Source organism: Pygoscelis adeliae, unplaced genomic scaffold (assembly GCF_000699105.1).
Source record: "Pygoscelis adeliae isolate BGI_AS28 unplaced genomic scaffold, ASM69910v1 Scaffold113, whole genome shotgun sequence".
Classification (NCBI taxonomy): domain Eukaryota; kingdom Metazoa; phylum Chordata; class Aves; order Sphenisciformes; family Spheniscidae; genus Pygoscelis; species Pygoscelis adeliae.
In genome coordinates, this window is record NW_008825108.1 from 10,225,209 (window position 1) to 10,244,587 (window position 19,379).

The 19,379-nt window shown below is 36.9% G+C and overlaps 1 protein-coding gene across 1 annotated transcript in view; it reads left to right on the forward strand.

Moving 5' to 3' along the window:
• The window catches only part of FAM19A2 (family with sequence similarity 19 (chemokine (C-C motif)-like), member A2), a 54,278-nt gene that overhangs the window by 27,682 nt on the left and 7,217 nt on the right, over positions 1-19,379 (forward strand). Inside the window, exons 2-4 of the mRNA XM_009327591.1 lie at positions 2,739-2,891; positions 3,873-3,997; positions 18,014-18,261. Of these exons, the coding sequence (XP_009325866.1) occupies positions 2,739-2,891; positions 3,873-3,997; positions 18,014-18,025 (290 nt within the window). The 3' untranslated portion in view covers positions 18,026-18,261. The remainder of the gene's footprint in view (positions 1-2,738; positions 2,892-3,872; positions 3,998-18,013; positions 18,262-19,379) is intronic.

The following is a 19,379-nucleotide window of genomic DNA, read 5'->3' on the forward strand; positions in this document are numbered from 1 at the left end:
GTACTTACTGCACTGGAACTTAATTATTTGATAGCATAAGGAGCTGAAATCCCTACATTCCCTCTCAAGAAATATTCATTGCATGCTCTAGATGGTAAATAGAAACTAGAGGATGGTTGGCCTAGATTTTCAATATTTGAAATATCTTTGTATACTTTTCTAGGTTGTTTTGGTTTTATACCCAGAAAATTTTAAAGCAGCTTTATTAAAGATTCCCCAAAATACTATCAATAGTATGTGATTATTTTTTGTTCTCTCCCATTTTCACATCTTTTCACCCTTTGAAATGCTTTTCTGTATTGTACGTGAATGTAAGTGACCGTTTCATTTAATTACACTCTTTTACCATAAAAGTCTTAAAATGCCTGTTTTTCTCTCCCTAATTACTACAAAGCAAGTCTTTCAAAAGTTTTATTTCAGTATGAACATTTCCCTCACAGCATTTTACAACAGCTTTTTTAACTGGCTGCCATTCCATATGGCTATTGGTGCACATTGTACTTTATTTTCTCTTAGCAGGTATATTATGGCATTTCTGTAGACCTGGTAGAGCTGTGTAAAGCTATTTAATAAGAGAGCGAGGATGACAACATTTCAGGATCAGTGATACACATCGGAATACAAATATGGACTGAAAATTAATATACTGAAAAATTAAGTGGGACAAAGTTCACATCGTACCACGAAATTTACTTTCTTTTTTAGATTCAGTGTCTGGGTTTTTTATGTACCTATCATAAAATACAAATAAATGAATTTGTGTTAACATGTGTGGGTAAAATATGTGTAATTGCCTATCAAAATAAAAATTAATGTGAACTTACAAAAGCAGCATGTTTTTGTCCTACTATATATTATACATTAGAAATAGATCCTACAATAATTTTTTAACATATTCACAAATAAAAAAACTTATAACAGTTTTATTGAGAAAAATGAATGTATTTATTTAAATTGTTTTATTGGCATATGTACCAGTGAAATTGTTTGAAAAATAATTAAAAATAATTTTTACAACAGGCTGTTCTGGTAGCTGTAAAAACACTTGTTCATCATCAAAGGTATGAAAATTCCAGAGACTGCAAAGTTCACACAGATAGTATGAACTGCTTTTCTCATCCTCTATTGAATTACAAGTGATAAAGAGTTAAAAAATTAAGAAAAGCATTTTTATGCAAAACCAATTTTTTTTCTCCTAGATTTCCGATTTATGTGTAACATTTCGGTGTATCACAATATGATGGATCATGGGTTAATTGTTCGCATTGTGTTATATCGTTTCAGCTGTAGTACAGCATCATGTGATAAAGTATAATCTAACCTGACATAATACGATGCAGTGAATGACAACAAAGATCACAGACTGTTCAGTGGACTTTGTTCTACTGAAAAACGCATAATTGCCTGCATGAAATGTTTAGTAGTTTATGTTTTGTTGATGAAGACCCAGAAGTCTAATTGCTGCCTGTGGCTTTTGCCTCTAGGCACATTCTTGGGGTCCATAGCCTACATCAAGTTTGTTTTCCTTCCTCAGCCCTTTTGGGAGCTGATACTCTGCAATAACAACTGACTGGATCCAGGGATCAATGTTGGGCTCCTGAAAGCCTGTTAGTAGGGCCTTCTCCTCGTGGAAGCTGTCATTTATTGTTTGCCATTAGGGATATAAAAGGTAGCTGAAGTGTTCAGTACATAGGCTTTGCATAAAGCATACAAAAAGTTATACAGCAGAAAAAATAGGGGACTTAGGGGTACTGTTAAAACACATATTGCTTTGCATAATTAATATTCCTCCCTGTACAAGGTTGTAGGTCAATACCAGCTAAAAGTTCAGATTTCTTTCTCTCTTCCTTCTGATGGAATTGAACTATCTCCAGAAATATCTGGTCTTGTATCAATCACCACTGAAAGTTCAGTTAAAATGACTTTTTCTGAACTCCAGATCCTTTGGTAACCAGAAAGGGTAGTTTGGTAGTTCTCCTCTTACCAAATTGGTCCTCTCCTAGGACTCCAGTAGCATGATCCTGGTGATCAGTTAGAGCAGCATGGGTGGGAGTGATGGCTACTGGATATGGGATAATGAAGATTGTCCTGTTGCCTCCCTGTGTTTGAAAAATTTGGTTCCCCGTGTTCCCAGACTTTCTTTGCAGTGCCAAGCAGAAAGATTTAAAATGTGATTCCTTGGTAGATTTTATTTCTGGGTTTTGTTTGAGGGCTGTCCCTGTATCCTGCCAGTTCTTCTCTGTCCATCTGTAGGAAGGTTTTGGGATATCATATCAAGAACTGCATTTGCCCTGGACATAAAGTCTGGGGACATAGATTCTGAAAACATATGCATGTATGGGTATTTTAACATTGATACACTTCCATTCCAAGATTTCTCCCTTAGAGAAAAGAAAAAAGTATCTTGGTAGAGATACACCGCTGTTTATGGGAGTTCAGAAATTAATATAGTTTCTAGGTTAGTTTTATAATGTTTCTGCTTCCTGCTTCACGGGAACAGTCCCACATGCAGTCGTCTCCAATTGTTCTTTAGCCAGTGTTTTCTGCCTGAGACAGTTATACTACATTTGGAAAAGAAACCAGCTTTACATTCTAGTGTTAGTACCATTGTAATTCTAGCTTCATGCATGGCAGACTGCCTTAAGAGCCAAGTTTAATGCATTTCTAATTAAGAAAACCCAAACAACGGTATGATGCTACCTCGCAATGTTATCAAATTGCTCATCTTATTTTCACAGCTCACCATGTTAAAACTGGGACCTGTGAAGTGGTGGCGCTCCACAGATGTTGCAATAAGAACAAGATAGAAGAAAGATCACAGACGGTGAAGTGCTCCTGCTTCCCTGGGCAGGTAGCAGGTACCACCCGGGCAGCTCCTTCTTGTGTTGATGGTGCGACTACTCTATTGCTTCCTTTCGTTGCATGTTCCTAGGGGGTTTTGCTCGCTTAATGTCATCACTGATAACCACACCATTACAGTTAGCTATTTAAAATAAGAGTAGGAAGCCTTCTGCATTTTGAAGGGCATGCCCAAGGTGAATGGGAGGAAGATGGGAAAAATGAATTATTTGCTATTACTCTGTGGAAATGCTAAGCAAAATTATTAGATGCCAGTGAAAGAGACCTCTTGAGAAGCTAAATTTGATCTAACTAACAGAGTGCCCTCGGAGTTGTATGAAAATCACTTAATTAAAAGTGTTTTATATTTATTTTTATCATACAGGAACAAACAAGCAAACAAACAGAACACAGTTCTGGCTGTTTTTTAGTCTTTTTAGACCAACACTATTTTTCCTATTCACAGTACAATATTAATGCTTTACTTAACAAATCTGGCATAGGCTCATATGTTTTATTTGGGAAAATACTAGCTGATTTTTCACATCTCTTTCTCTGAAAGAGAAGCAGGATGGATTCACCCTTTACATGATCTCTTTATTGTTGATATGTTGTTGGCTGTCAGAGAAGTGTAAGTATGTCATCATTGGGGAATAATTTTAATCAGGCTATGCTAGACTATATAGTAGATCAGGAAAAATACACTACCTCAAAAGAAGATATTCTGCTTAAAACTTTGAAATCTGGCTGAGCAAGAAAAAATGAGGGTTGGAAAGAAATGCTGTGAAATTAGTTCCTGAACTGCAGTAAATTAGAAATAAACCACAGTAAAGAGATTGACTTTGAAGCACGTAGCACCTTGTGCAAATTGAGACCTAATTTCTTATGAAGATTGTAGGCTGGCTGAAAATCACAGACTAGCTGTCAGTCAATATATTTCTAACATTCTCCTGGAAAATAAAAGAAATGTAGCAACATAATGACATATTAAAGTATGCATTTCAACAAAATGTGTTTGTGTTCCTCTCTTGTAGCTTCAATAGTGGAGCAGAAATGGTGGTGCCACATGCAACCATGTCTTGAAGGGGAGGAATGTAAAGTCCTTCCAGATCGTAAGGGATGGAGCTGTTCCTCTGGGAATAAAGTGAAAACAACTAGGGTAGGTATGATACCAACCTTACATGTTACCAACAGGTGAAAAAAAAAAAAAGTGCACAGGAAATGGGGTGCACATAGAAGACATCAGCTGAGAAGACTAAAGAAGTGTGGGAAGAGAGCCATACTAGGATTGGACTTCCTGGTCCTGCACACTTTTCTCAGCACACTTTGCAATTGCTTGAACATGGTAAGCAGTGTGCCAGACCTTCTCAGGTAAGCAGTGGAGATAGTAGAGTTGACCCCTTTTTCAGCTACCAGCAGTGATCGAATGTATTATAATCTGATATGTATTTAGCTCTGAAACCAGTTGCACAGTCTATACACCCTGCTAAGCTCTTCATTCACAGGATAGCATACAAGTGCATTTTTATCAATAACATGGAATTACCATGTTTCTACATAGAAACTGCTGAGTATGGTAAGCATTTGATGCGTCATGACAGTATGATCTTCTGGTTCTTTCTGTCTTGTATGACTGGGATTTACTAAAAAATTTTGGCAGAGATTAAGTGAGTTCCTTTTCTCCATTTGACACTTTTTATATTATTGGTTCAAAATTACATTAACAGAAATAGATCTAACATTCATCATATACAATGCCTGAAAACAAAGTAAGCCTGCTGTCGTCTCAGATTTTAGCGGCTAACAGAAAGAGAAGAATAACAAATTCTTCAGATAAGCATTAAGCACTCAAACTTCCTGAAACTAGTGTTGTATCTCTATAGGGTGAACGCAGTTCTTCATCAACATAAAACAGATTAAAACACACTCTGAAGACACGCATGTGTGTAAGCATAAACACCTTCACCACTACACCCCACCACACATAACTGATGACTGGTTTTCCTTGTAAGTATTTTGTAATTGTTTGCAGTGTCAGGCCATAATTTGCTAGTGTGGTGTTTACTCTACGCAGGTGTTTGAGTGTCTATGTCATTTGATTGAAAACCTCCTTGCATAAGCACTAGATTTCTGGTACACCTTGGTGGTAGTGAAATGTAGTGTGTACTAAGTGAATTATATTCCTTCTGTTCCGCAGAGACCTCTACATGTCTCAGTTTCTGTATGTATGTCTTTAAAACATTTTGACATTCTTTGAAGGAAGGATACTTCCTAAATGTTTGACATACAATTACACTCCTGAGTCCTCTTTCAAATGTGTTTCTTCTGAAGCTAACCTTGCTTGAATGCTGCCCACACTTAACTTTGTACATGCCAATGCAAATCTGATTATATGCATGTAAAACGTGTGTGTGTATATTACAACCAAAAGGAGCTAGATAGAATTTAATAATAGTAATAGAAATAGAAAAGAATTACGTGTGTGTGTGTGTGTGTTTTGAAATTTGTCCTGGCTACTACTACATGGCACTATTAATGTTAAAGAACGCATGCCATTTTGTATTTAATGTGAGTGTTTAACAAGCAGTAAGTAAAAATGTGTGTCTGGATTACGTTTCTGTAGGAAAAAAGAGGTCACAAAAGGGGGAGATATCAATTAGAATCGCCTTGGGGAGATTTCTTCCTAACATTTTGTCAGAAGATGATAGTTTTTTCTACATTGGTCAAGGTTATGAAGTTCTGTCCACTGTTAGGAGTCTACAGAAGCCCAAGGCTCTTGTCCTCAAGAGCTTATGCCTCTGTTGCAGACTCATAGGTCTGGCTCTTTGCAGGAGTTGGACTTTTCTTGTCCTCCATGGATGGTGGCAATCCTCAGGACTCATTTCATACCTCTTCAGAAATGGAGCTATGAAAAAGCTAGTCCTTTTCTCTATTTGCCATCATATGCACTGATTCAGTACAATGGTTACCATAACCTGCTTGCAGACCTACCACCACTAAAAGGAAAATACTAATCCCCTTAAATCCCCCACTATTTGTTCTGCCTTCTAGTTTGTCCAGACATTATATGTTTGCCCCTTCTTCCTTCATTTCCCACACAGCTGCAAAGCTGTTTTGAGACAATAGCAAACTTGAATTCAAATTTCTGACAGAGAGGTGGTCTCAGTTACTGAAACCAGGTGGCAGGTGAATGAAGGTCTCTGTCTTTCCAGACACAGGAGGCTGAGATTTTAACAGATGTCATTCTGATGCCCAGAAAAATATACATTGCTCTTGGAAATGTGAGTGATTCTTTGTGTTAAGAGAGTGGCTTATTATCAAAAAGCAAGTACTTTTCCCTAATATGTAGTGACTGCAATATTTTTGTAGCTCCTCTTTCTGCTCCCTGAAATCTATATAAATAAAAGGAAAAATTCTAAAGTGCTCTGTGGTTTCAAAACCCCCTATTTTGAGAAAAATAAAAAGAACTGTACAGAGAGTCAGTATTAAGAAGTCATGAATAATAAGTTTCTGATTGTCGAATGAAGTAACCCATATGTGATTATCATGTATAATGTAAAAGCATAGAGAAACAAAGGGAACTGAACAGCTTGGGGTGATTTAAGTGTATTGCAGAAAAGCCTTGTGAAGGCTTTCCTGAAAGGTCTAAGAAAGTCTATATTCACCTCTAAACATTTTCTGTAAGTTTGCCTCCTTCGTGTGCAGAAAAAGTAACCCAATTAACCGCTGAAGTACTACTTTCTCTTCTACAGGATACCAAGTTCAAAAGCAGCACCTACGTTTCCACATCTCAAGCTGGTAATAGTTAAGCATTATGTTAGAGATAAAACTAGTGGAGGAAGGAGGTATTTTGCTAGTCCACCTCTGTTAGCATATTTAATCACACTGTTGTAAAAAATGATGATACCAACTTCTTAATACTTACGGTATCAGTCACTAAGCAAAAAGGCCAAGTGAATAATGGGAGAAAACTAATTGATTTTTAAAAATGTGGTCTTCTTGAGGTTTTGCGTTTTGTTCAGATATGGGCATCTAATAAGGTAATGCATGAATAATGAATTAGAAATAGCATGAAAGTGATGGTACTCAGACTTCAAATGTTAAGAAAAGTCAGGTGGAAATAATTTACCTTCAGAATGCAAAAACAGTATTATGGAAAAATTAAACTGTTTTTGCTAATTTGTCTGCATATTAGTGGGAGGGGGCTGACATTGGAGTTAACCTTGGAAAAGGAATGAATACAGAGGGGAAAGTGTGTATGAATAAGCTGAGTACTGAGTTAACTTGTGCTGGTTTAGAATTGACTATTTTGGGTCTATGTAGCCTGCAGGAGGGGAAAGGGAAAAAAGTCAATGACAGTTTAGCTGAAACAGTAATTTTTTTTACTTCATATAAAGAAATGCGTGTTTTTGTTCCTGAGCATTATACCGCAACAAAAGAGGATGTTCAGGAACACATCAGGAGAATTATTAAGTGATTATGTGCATAGCTGAGATTTACCAGGCACATTGTGGCATTCCCTTCCAGACTGAGAAACTGTTGTGAGAGGAAGCAATTGAATATTTTTCTATATGGCTAGCCTCAATATTTTGATAAATAAACATGAAAATTGTGTCACGTTACCCTCTTTAAATGATGACAAAAGTGTTAAAAAAAGGGAAAATCCAAAGAATTTTTTTTTACCTTTGAAATATTTTTTCTTCTTACAGCCTTTTTCTAATAAAATTATTTTCAGTCAGAAAGCTCTCTTGGCTTTGCTTCCTTTCCTTTTTGCAACATAAGAGAAATGTCTGTTTAAAACAGGGGAATTTTCCCATCAGTTGAAAACTCCAAAATATAGCAGTATTATGTATAAAATTGACAATGACATTAAAAAAAATGCTGTGAGTTTGTAGGAAACAAAGGAGCCCTTTACAAAGACTGGAAAACAACATTTTGCAGTCAGATAAGCGCTAAGGACAAAGAATTTCATATTTCTCTCAGTTATGGGGTGTATTCCATACCAGAGGTCTCTGGATAGGGGCTTTTCAAGTGCAGATCCAGACATCAGGCTTTACTTGTATTTTTAAGAACAGTACATTGTCCGTTATCATTATAATCGAGGCTGACTTTAAATACGAGCACCAGAAGCTGCATGTAACCTGTATGAAAGTGCATGCTGCAATGCCTCCTGGGTCCCGGTTCCCCAGGCATCCACCCTGGGACTAGCTTGGAGCATGTCATGGCTCCTGGGCAGCCCATAAGCCTGTGTGTCTTTCCTGCAGAAACTAGGGCACAGGAACGCAGGTAAAGTGGTGCATCCTGGGTCTCATCTTGAGATCCTGGATCTGTGACATGACTCAAGAAGTGTGCACTTGTGCCCAGGAGTGGGGAAGTGTCCCTGGGCTGACATTTTATGAAAATGTAGGGAATATTTTTCATGTGAAATAGACTAGACTAGACTAGACTATTTCAGTTGGAAGGGACCTACAACAATCATCTAGTCCAACTGCCTGACCAATTCAGGGCTGACCAAAAGTTAAAGCATGTTGTTAAGGGCATTGTCCAAATGCCTTTTAAACACTGACAGGCTTGGGGCATCGACCACCTCTCTAGGAAGCCTGTTCCAGTGTTTGACCACCCTCTCGGTAAAGAAATGCTTCCTAATGTCCAGTCTAAGCCTCCCCTGGTGCAGCTTTGAACCATTGTGCAGTAATAAAATAGTACCTTGTCCTTAAGCTTTTAGTTTGATTTGGTAGAACTGCTTGTGGAATAAGGCATAGTTTAATGCTAAGTACTAAGTTCTGGTTAAAATATGTGGAGTCCAATTTACTGGACTTTGCTTGGGTTAGGATTCTCTAGAGTGAGATGACTAGCCTAAGCTCTAGGCTGTCTTTTTAGTATTGGAGAGAATTGTTCCATTCCAGAGGACAATTCATTTTGTCCTAAGATAAGTCAGGTGAATTGAATGTCTCTCTAATAACTCTAAAGGGAAGCTATGATGACTAGCTTAGCGCCTAACATTTAGATACTTAATGTTGAATAGGAAGATGCTGGCTCGGAGACTTTACTCTCTTTGGTGTGGTCTTCAGTAGGAAGATGATCAAAAAAGCCCCTTTATTCTTTGTCAGTTTGGGAAGCTTTGGACTTTGACCACTATCAAATGCAATAAAACATAAGAGAAGTTTCAAAAATGTTCATGTTCTGAGGATACGCAGCTATGAGCTAACTTGGTGAACCATACTATGATGAGCAACATGTCCAGTGTCTATTATGCAGCAAAAATTGGCAACCAGTGCATGTCCTTTTAGAACTGACTTGTTGGTATAATACTACTAATAATACTGATACTAATAATATAAATTAACCAAAAAGATCAGATGTAATGCATAGCAGGTATTTATTATTAACCTCTGAAAATCTCTAGAAGGAGGAAGTGAACAATGTTTTCCTATAAACAAGTGAAAGTAGTATTTTCAGACAGGCAATAAAGGGCCATCTTTTGGAAATGAGCATGCAACTTCTGGAATAGCTGAGCACCCACACTTCTATGAGGGGCAGAAGAAATTGCGATTGTCACTCTGAAAACTGGCTATTATTTTTAATATGTGGGGAAAAGCACACTGCAGAACCAAAAGAAATCAATATCTAATATATTACTACATAACTATATGCCAAACCAATATTAGAAATAGAGTACTATAAAAAAATAGAATAAATATTACAAGGACAGAGAGAAATAAAAGAGAAATATTACAGGGCCAAAAATAAATCCATATTGAGTATATTTATCTACATTCCAAATCCAAATCTGCTTTCCAAATCAATACCAGAGATAGACGGCTACTGTGAAAAGAACAGAAATATTGCCGGGATGGACAGAAATCCATACTGAGAGTGTTTATCTGCATTCCAAAACAATATTGGAGAGAGCCTGAAGTCAGATATTTGTAATATTCCATTTAATCTAATTTTACATTATGGCATCCAGAGTTTAAAAGAAACTAAAAATTGAATAACGTTCTTGGAAGAGGAGAAAGTGTACCATCCAAACACACCAACTGGCTGCACATGAAGCCAAATGGTGTTCAGTATGTGCATTCCAGTACTCTAAATCAATGCAGTTCTGTTGCTATCTATAAATACTGCTTACATTTTTACCTTATCTCCTCTTTCTCACTTGCAGATGCTGGATTGTTTCTAAATTAATTACAGCTGCTGAAAGGAGAGGCAGTAATTTTATTTATGTTTCAATTTATAAAATATGCTGTTCATAACCCTTTCAGCACAAGGAAAGGACGTCTGTTAGGTACCTTTACGTAGTAATGCTTTGCAGTGGGCGACTGTGATTCCCAGTATCAGGAGGCAGCATTAGTGGTGACTCAACTACTACCAGTGCTGTCATAACCACTGTTTGAGTAAGACAACATAATACAAGAGGGCAAAAATGTGTCCCTGGATATGAGAAGAAAATGGCATTTTTCTTGTAACTGAGCCCGACATCAGTGTTAGCAATGCAGCTACGGTAGTTGTTGATCTGTGCTTCTCCTCATGAGCGACAGATGCATAGGCTCTTTAAGCAGCAGCAGAGTGGAAGAAAATGGAACAAGTATTACTGGTTTTTTTTTGCCAAAGTTGAAAAGAAATATTGCCATTGTGGTAGCCTCTTCCCTCACGTCTTTATTCCTCTTCCTCCTCCAGGCTTTTCAAAAACAGCAGTAGTGATGACACGTAATTAGAAAAAGCAGAAATTCATCATATAAACATTGTGTATAGGTTATTCTAGGATGTTTCCGGTAGGCCAGCTGTATGGTAGTTGTGGTCAATCAGTGCTAATAAGGCAATGTATTTCTCACATGACATTTTTTCAGTGTAAAACTGCTACTAACTTCCATCACATGAAACAATTTGCCTTTTGCTTTGACCGCTGTGAAATGTGAAATACTTACAGGATAAATCAATGATCTGCTATGCGTCAGTAGTAAATAATGACAGGAAGTGCTTTTCCTAATATTATTTAAGGGGCTGTGTGAATAAACTAAGAAACAACCTCACTGTGAAACTGCTCTATCCCCCTGCCTCACTTCAGAGCCTCTGTCTATAGACTCCTCACCTTCTACCTTAATTTCAGATGAAGATTTATAGGAATAATATACATATATACAGTGACTAGCAATACCTTGCAGTTCATAAAAAGGATGTGATTACAATATAAGTAAGTGCACAGACTGTAGCAAAATATTACTCATGGAAAAGAGTGATTGCACTTGTGACAACCTCTTTGTTGCTATGGTATCTCTTTCCATGCCTTTGGCTAATCTGTCACTAGGAGAAATTTGCAGCTGTCTCAGCATGTTTCTCATTGCTCACTCAGAGACCCACTGTATCTAATCTGTCATTAAAATGGCAATAAGTGGTATGTACACATTTTCCTAAAAATACATACAAGTTTCAGGGGGCAAATAATCTGGTAATGGAAATAGGATGACATTTTCTGGGGTCAAGCTAACTTTTTGCATTAGTCAATAATTATTGTTTTGATCTAGCATCACAATTCTTTCATACTGAAGCTCTGTATTTTTTGTAGGGCACCTAAACGCTAATCTTTTGGGACACATGGACATTTTGATGAAAAGAGTTAGCATTCCAGCCAACATATGTTACAAGGAATCATCAGTATTCAGGGCTATCCAATTCACTGATTTCCTTAAAAATAGCTGCTATATACCAAATTTACTTCTTTAACGTGAAGTTGGCGTGCCTAGTTCTACCCTATGAAAAGGTTCCTGTTGCAAGTCTACATCTGACACGAGTTTAGGCCTACAGCTTGATGATGTTCATTTGTAGGTCACAGAAATCTAGACAAGTCATAGTCCTTTCCCCAAAGGCAAATGTACTTAAAAATACCCACAAAACACAAGTTATGATGAAAAGGATTAAAGGAAGAAGTGTTGTGGTATGAAATGTTATAGGCAAAGTCATAGACTGAAAGGTCAGTAAAACTTGTTGGGCAGGTGAAGATAATCCAAACATTCAACTCCCAAGACATTTTCTGTCTCAAATTTTGTTTAGTTCTTTTCTGACTTTGAGTCCTATGGATACTGATATTAAGAACTGAAAGTGAGGAAAAACAAAAGACAGAATGTGTTAAAGGCAATATTCATAGGTACAGCTCTTCTGGAAAGAGGGAGCCTGTTAATGCATTACTTGAAAGAAAATAATTTCTAAAAACAGAATAGTATTTTTATTTTTTTTAATTAGCAGCTTTTGCCTACAAGGTCTGCAATTTTTCCTTATTTTTTTTCAATCCCTTGCTGCACCTCCTTGTGAATACACTGGGTCTTGTCTCTAGCTATTCAGAAGTGTTACTTTAATTTTTTTGTGAGTAGGCACACTGTACAAATCAGAAATGAAATCCATTGCAATCTCTTCATCACACTCGCAGAGTATTAGTAATATATGCTGTGGTTTATACATTTTTATGAGGGAATAGTTTTTTCTAAGGTAAGACTGCAGCTAGCATCCATTGTAAAGCATCATTTTAGCTTCTGCAGAACTTGAAAATTGACAGAATTACTCTGAAATCAAAGGAAAATATTTCTGCAATATTTAAAGAAAAATGCAAATGGATTTCAGTTGCATGTCACTAATTAACTAATCAGTGATTTTTGCAAGCATTACTTTCTTCCACGTGGGAATCCTCCACTCCATCAGTCCAGCCAAGAGGTTTTCTGCCTTTGTCCCAAAAGATTCAACTTGTGATTTATTTTTGTTTCTTTTCTTTTTTCCCCCAATTTGTCCTTTGCTGGCATGTTTGAGATATTGACCTCATGTCTGAAGAATAATTTTCTGCCTCTATGATGGAAAATAAGAGCGAGTTCTGAAGGCTGTATGTAAATTACTGGTTTTCTCCACTTCTCCACAAAGTGGAAAAGTCCTGACACCGAAATCAAAGATGTTTCCACTCTCATTTGCAGCTCCATTTTCTGCCAGTCTCTTTGACCTTTCACAGCTGTGCAAGAAGGGCTCTTTGAATATCTAGCAGTCCTTTTTAGTTTTCCTGGGAAATCTTTTTCAGCTCCTACTACCTCACAAGTTACCATATAGGAAGATGATATTCAAATGCCAGTATTGTGTGAGTCATGCTGGCATGCTCTAAAACTAGTGCTTCTTCCTTGTCTCACCCTCCTTTGCAGTCTGTAAGGGCTTCTTTGGATCATTTCTGCAAGTCAGAAATGATACATTTCAGCTCAGAGGCACTGGAGTGTTCTGAAACCTCACATTACCTACTACCTAGATAGCTGCAGGCAGAACTCTTGCTTCTTTCCATGGGTATTTGGCACAGGCTTCAAAAACTGTGCATCACTGCTTAGTTGCAGAACATATATGAGGGAGTGGAAAAGTGGCCCCCAACTGTCCAAAAGGTATTACTTTCAACTCTCCAAAATCCCATAGTTTTCTTGAGGTATTTCCTTACTCATTAGGACTGTATAGAAAACCTCAGAAGTACTGCCCTGTTGCAGCTCTGCTCTTCTGCCATCTAATAGGGAAGGAAGGAAATGGATAATAATATCAAGTGGAGAAAGTCAGTCATACAGAGCATTATGCACAGTCACCGTTGGAGGAGTGAACAACTCTCAAACCAGTTGAAATCAGATTACTCAGATATTATTCCCTTGCAGAACAAAGTGAGCATGGTTGTAAATCTTACTTACGTCTCCATAAGAATAATGAAGATAGTCCTGTCCTATCTGAGAACTATTCAAAAGGAAGAAAAAATGTATTTCAGGCAAGAATAAGTGGAAGATTGATGTCTAGGACTAAATTAAAAAAGAAGAGGACCAACATAAAATTAATTTCCATAAGAATTTCAAAATTGTTAATTTTTTTCATAGCTTGTAGTTTACTCCTTCTTCCACCTTGGTGAACACCAGGTTCATCTTAGGAAAGACACTACTGCTGTGTATGGAGAAAAGACTCCGAAGGACTTTATGAGTTCTATAAAATGGACTTTGAGCTTTCTTCTACTGCATTATTAGCATACACAGATGATTCCTTCTCAGATCTTACAGTCCTGACCATCATTCATCCCCTTCCATATCTGCAGTGAGAAATGCCGTAGAGCTCTGAAGTGGAGATTCTGGGTGAAGCTACAAAATACCGAGTTCACCATGACTTATTTGTATGATGTGACCGGTTGGCAAGACCTCTAATACCAGAAGTGAACACAGCGTGTCTCCAGTTTATGAAGATGGATATGATCTCAAGGAAGCAATGGATTGCGTCTAACCAACATGTATCTACAAACTCAGCAGTAATAGAAAATTTGAGAATTTTAATGGAGCTGCATATGTCAAGAGGTCCAAAACAGCTTTGCCTCTTCAGGTTCAAAAATGCCAGAAATTATCTTACTGATGCCATCCAGAAGAACAGCTTGTTCCTTCATCTTGAATTCAAGCTTTGTGGCTCAGAAACATGACCCTGCCAAAAGAAGACCGAAGGACTTTACCTCTGCTTGTGCTGTTACCAATTCAGGCAAATGCACTGAAAAATCAGAGTAGTTGTTCTTCTAGAATTCTGAGATCCCTCTGTCCTGCCTCCTTATCATCTTTTCAGAGTGACCTTGGAAAATGAGATGGCATAGCAAATTTATCATCTTCAAGGCATCATTCTAATTCCAGTTGTTAATAATTATTGTTCAACATTTTCAAAATACGAAAAAGGAACAGGACACTTTCTCCTAGAATGCAGCTTGGCAAATTTGAAGCTGATTATTTGCAAAGCGAATTTCTTTTCGGAGGGTCATTCAAGAAATTACCAGAGTCCTTTTTCTCTCTCTTGACCTTAAGGCACATCATTGGTACTTATATTCCTGAAATTTGAAGGCAACAACCACTTCAGAGCCTTTTGGTCTTTCCTTCATTACTTGAGATTTTAGAATACCAGTGTCTAATTGTGATTAGCTACTCCGATTCATTCATACTTACCTTGTCTTGGGTCACATACTAGTCAGAAGATAATGAGAAGATGCAGGTATGAAGACAACTGGCCAGGTTCTTTAAGAAAGACAAATTAAATTGAATACCAAAGCAGGTTCTTAGTTAAATTTCTAGAGTTCATTTTTTCCTTTGACAGGATACATCTTTTCTGTGTGCTGTGGAGTTCAGAAGCAGTGTCAAGGTGATCCCCAGTACAGGAAGTTGTAACTTTCACCTGGAAATCTCCATAATACTCGAGCAAGAAGACATTTCTAATCAGTTCAGGAATGATGCTAGTAACGTGCATCAGTTTATCATGAGTTCAGGGCAAATGCCAGGGAAAAGCATCAAAGCCATCATTTTCTGGAATTAATACCAGTGTGTTATGCTGTCTTCTTCCAAGAATGCCACAGGAACTTGTGACCATTACACGTAAAAAACATAAGAGAATGCCAGTGAAATTTTGTCGTCTACATGCAACTTCAAGCATGCATGGTAGATATGCTCTGTTTTGTGTTTAATTTATTTAATTATTAAATTGACAGTACTAGTTTCTCTTTTCCCTTCTTTTTCTCTGATGACCAAGATGACTACAACTGTTAGTAGGAGATCAGCAACCATAATCTTAACTACTTCTTAGTGAACCAGGCTTCATGTATTTTTCCCTGGGAAATGAGAAATCCTTCAGTTATTCATCTATGACAGCTTTTAGGTGAAAAGCCCTTGAGTCTTCCTTTTCCCTGGTTCTATTAAGACTTGAGACAGGGATTTTTCTGAAATCCTCCAAATCTGCCACCTTTCTTCTGTTTCTCATGTGTATTAGAGTGATGGCGTGATGGGTACTCATGCTGGAGAAAGTTAAAATTAGATTCCCTTAAAATAATTTTATATTCTCTGAATGAGTACCCACTACTCTGTCAGCACCCACTACTTTGGCTAAAATTTCTCCAAGCATGGGAAAGTCTTTTCTTCATGTGGAGATTCTAAATGGATGGAAAGAGAGAGGAAAATGACCAAAGGGTTTCAAGTTGATGACTGATTCATTGTTTTTAAACATTTTTTTTTCCTGCCTGGATATTGCTCTGCTGTTTTCTAACTTGTTTTTTAGTTGTCTTATATTCCCTCAGCTGTGGCAGTATTCGTGGACCCAAATGTGAGTGCACTACCTCAAAATGCCAGCAGTGGAAGCTGGTAAGCAAGTGGGGAAAAATCACCAGAGGAATCTCTGAAGCTTGGGACAAAGGCAGAAAACACATCAGTACTGCACTAACAGAGCAGCAGGTACCCTCATAGAGAAGATAAAATTACAGGTAAGGAAATAATTTACGTTTCTATTTTGGTCTCATCCAAATGGCTTTTTACTCTCCGTTCAAAATCCCAGAAAAAATAACACACCATAAACTTCTGAAGAAGAAAAAGATATCAAATGTGATGAATTTAGACTACCTGATTTTTTTGTGGGGATAATTTGAAGTTCAATCTTACCCAATTTCTGGAAAAAATATATTAAAAGATGAAAATCCGTTATACCTGTCAGGCAATTTAAAACCTCAACCTAGTTTTAAAACAAGGCTGGGTTGGTTTTTTGGTTGTTTTTTTTTTTTTGTTTTTAGAATATTAAACACAGGAAACAGCTTATTACAGGTTTTCCTTTCCAATCAAGAACAACAGTAGTCTTTCCTTTAGGTAGGTGAGGTCAGATAAAGCCAAAGACAGAAGGACTCTGTTCCCATCCCTCCTTCTCCATTTACTTTCTCACAGTTTGAAGGGTAGCATGACTCTTCATTATGCTTCAGTTTCCTCATCTGTAAAAAGGAAGGAGGTTGTTTTTATCTCCCACTTGAGATGAATAGATGGAATAAGTGGTGTAAAAGAGAAGAAAATTACATTATTTAATTAATTGTCTTGCAGTCTTTTATGCCGCCATGCTGCAGTCCCACTATGGAGTTGTGATCGCCACAAAAACCTCAAGAGGATATATCCTTGTCTGTATTGCTACAGTTATTATCTGTTACAGAAAGTAAAATAAGGTTTATGTTTAAGTTTTCTTTTAATATAAAACTGTTGTCTGTAAATGAAAAATTTTGTGAAGTTAAAACAATTCTACCATAAACCTAATTTCTGTGCTGAGTTGTAGAAACATTGAGAAAATTTAGGTATGTGCATTGTAGTGGCATTACATTTTGGAAGAGAGTAATAATGAAGTACATTCAAAAGACTAATGAATTAGATTTAGCCTTGACATAACTCTCATATCTTCATCAGGTATACACGATGAGAATTGTCCTAGTGAGTTGTATCAATTAAGTTTATTTTGTAAACTATCAAGTTCAAGGAAATAAGAATACAGAGCCATATTAATTTGTTTCATAGTCTTTAAATCTGTAGAGATCTTATTAAAGCAACAAGTTATCAAAGTATGAGTTTAATCTTGTAATGTATGTTTCTAATGATCTGCAGCATGACATTTAGGTTAAAAAACCTAAATTAAAAAAAAGGAAAATAATATTTTTGTAAGCATTATTTAAAGAAATTTAGGTGATCTTTTGAGGTGTTGTGCAACCCTTTTAGGAAACAATCATTATCAGCAGGTCCAAAAACTACCTCAAATATCTAGACAAGTTACTGGCTGTTTGAATTGAATCTTGTCTTTTGAAATGTGCCATCTGTTATTTTATGGTGTTTCCTGTAACCTACTGACCATAGAAATTACTGTAAGTAGAGTTCTCAGAATGCTCACATTTTTCAAACTTTAAACTTCCTTTTTTTTCGGTTTTTTTTTACTTTAAACATATGGGAAGAACACACTCAAATCTTTCATTTAGAAGGAATTGTATTCTGACTTCATGGCTCTTTTCTGTACCACAGGTCTATCCATGGACTTATTTTCAAAGAACTTTTCAATTACTGTTTTATTATAGTTAAAGATTACTGATATACTTGCAAAAATTATGTTATCAGTTTCTATTGTTTTTTGGTGACAAATCAATGAGTTTGAGTATGTTTAAACCTTTTCCTTGGGGATTACTGTTATTGCTTGGGGGTGCTTTTGAGACCATGCTCTTTTGCTAAGAGAAGTTGCTCTGATTCTGAAATATGTTTTTTCCTGTCATTTTTTACTTTTCCTTGTAAGTTAAAGAAAATTCCAACTATCCCAGTTTTGTTTTCTGTAACTAATTCCATAACAGTGTAGTACTTGACATGTGTTTGTTTCTTAGGCAAACGTGTAAAACTCCTCAAGTCCGAATGGAGAAGTAGAGAAAGGAGGTTTCTGCTGTGCCTGATGACAATTTTTGATTTTTCCACACACACAAAATATTCTGGCTCCACGTTGGAGCACTAGTTGTGATGAATCCTAATCTTGGTCGGATTCTAAGGAAGGGCCAGAACGTTCGCTGAGGAATAAAGAGTCAAACCACTCCAGAAAATGTGTTCCAGCCCTGGTTTATTGCTCACAGAGCAGCAGGTGTGTACAAATACAGGTTTACACAGTATTAACAGGAATTGTTGTAGCTTACTCCTCATTGTAGTTGCTTAGTTTGCTGCAGATGCCCAGGAATCGTGGCTTATTTGGGCAGAGCTTCAGGAGGGTGGTTGGAGAGACTCTGCATTGCGCTCCTAAGCAGCCTCAGTGTGTCAGTCAGATGCTTCTGGGAGCCTTTAAACGTCTTTCTTCACTCACTCTCCTTTCAAAGGTAGACCCAATCGATAAACTTAAGTACTCACTATTATGGGAAAGCAACAGGTGCTCTGGAGAAGAGAACAGCGCTTATAAAGGAAGCACGTCTTAGTACATTCAGTTAGGTGTCACTTTGTCGTTGAAAGCTCAGCATCCCATACTGGATTAATTACAATTCAGAAAAGATAGCTTGATGATTCTTGCAGCTATATTCCTAAGATATGGTAGATGTTGTCTGTTTAGTCTTAAAACCATGTTTAAGATGAAGAACTCTGCCATTTTCAGGAACGTATGCCATGCTCTAAAGTATTTTTCCTTTACCTATTTTTCTAGTCCTAACTTTAAGATTATTTGGAACAAGTGGAAATCTCAATTTACTTGTGAAAGATTTCCAAACCCTTTTAGTTTTAATTATGGTTTTTAATACTGGTTGTCTAGGTCTTCATTTTAACATCAACAATCTCCTGCTAAAATCATTAAGAGCAGTGGGAAAATTTGAAATACAGAATTATACTTCAAATGGCATTGTGTGCAATGAGTTTTCAACATGTTTGTTTCTTTCTAATGGAAGGTCCTAAGCACAAGAATTATCACAAATGCAATTCTGACTAGTCACAGTGCAATAAAAGTATGAAAGAATTAAAAGCTTTAGAGTCCGGTAGTTATCAAAGACATTGGAAACTTTTGAGCCATTTAAGTGTACTGGAAAATGTTTTATTTAATTAATAAAATGAATTAGAGATGTTTGCCAAAGGTCACACCTGAGGATCTAGAATTCTAAATGGCTCTATTACAGGCTTGGGAACTTGTTTAGACTAACACTTTTCATACTGCAGTGCCTGAAATAAAGTTAAGGGAAAAATTTAAAGCTCTTGAGTCTTGATATCAAAAGTTATGTAGCGCCA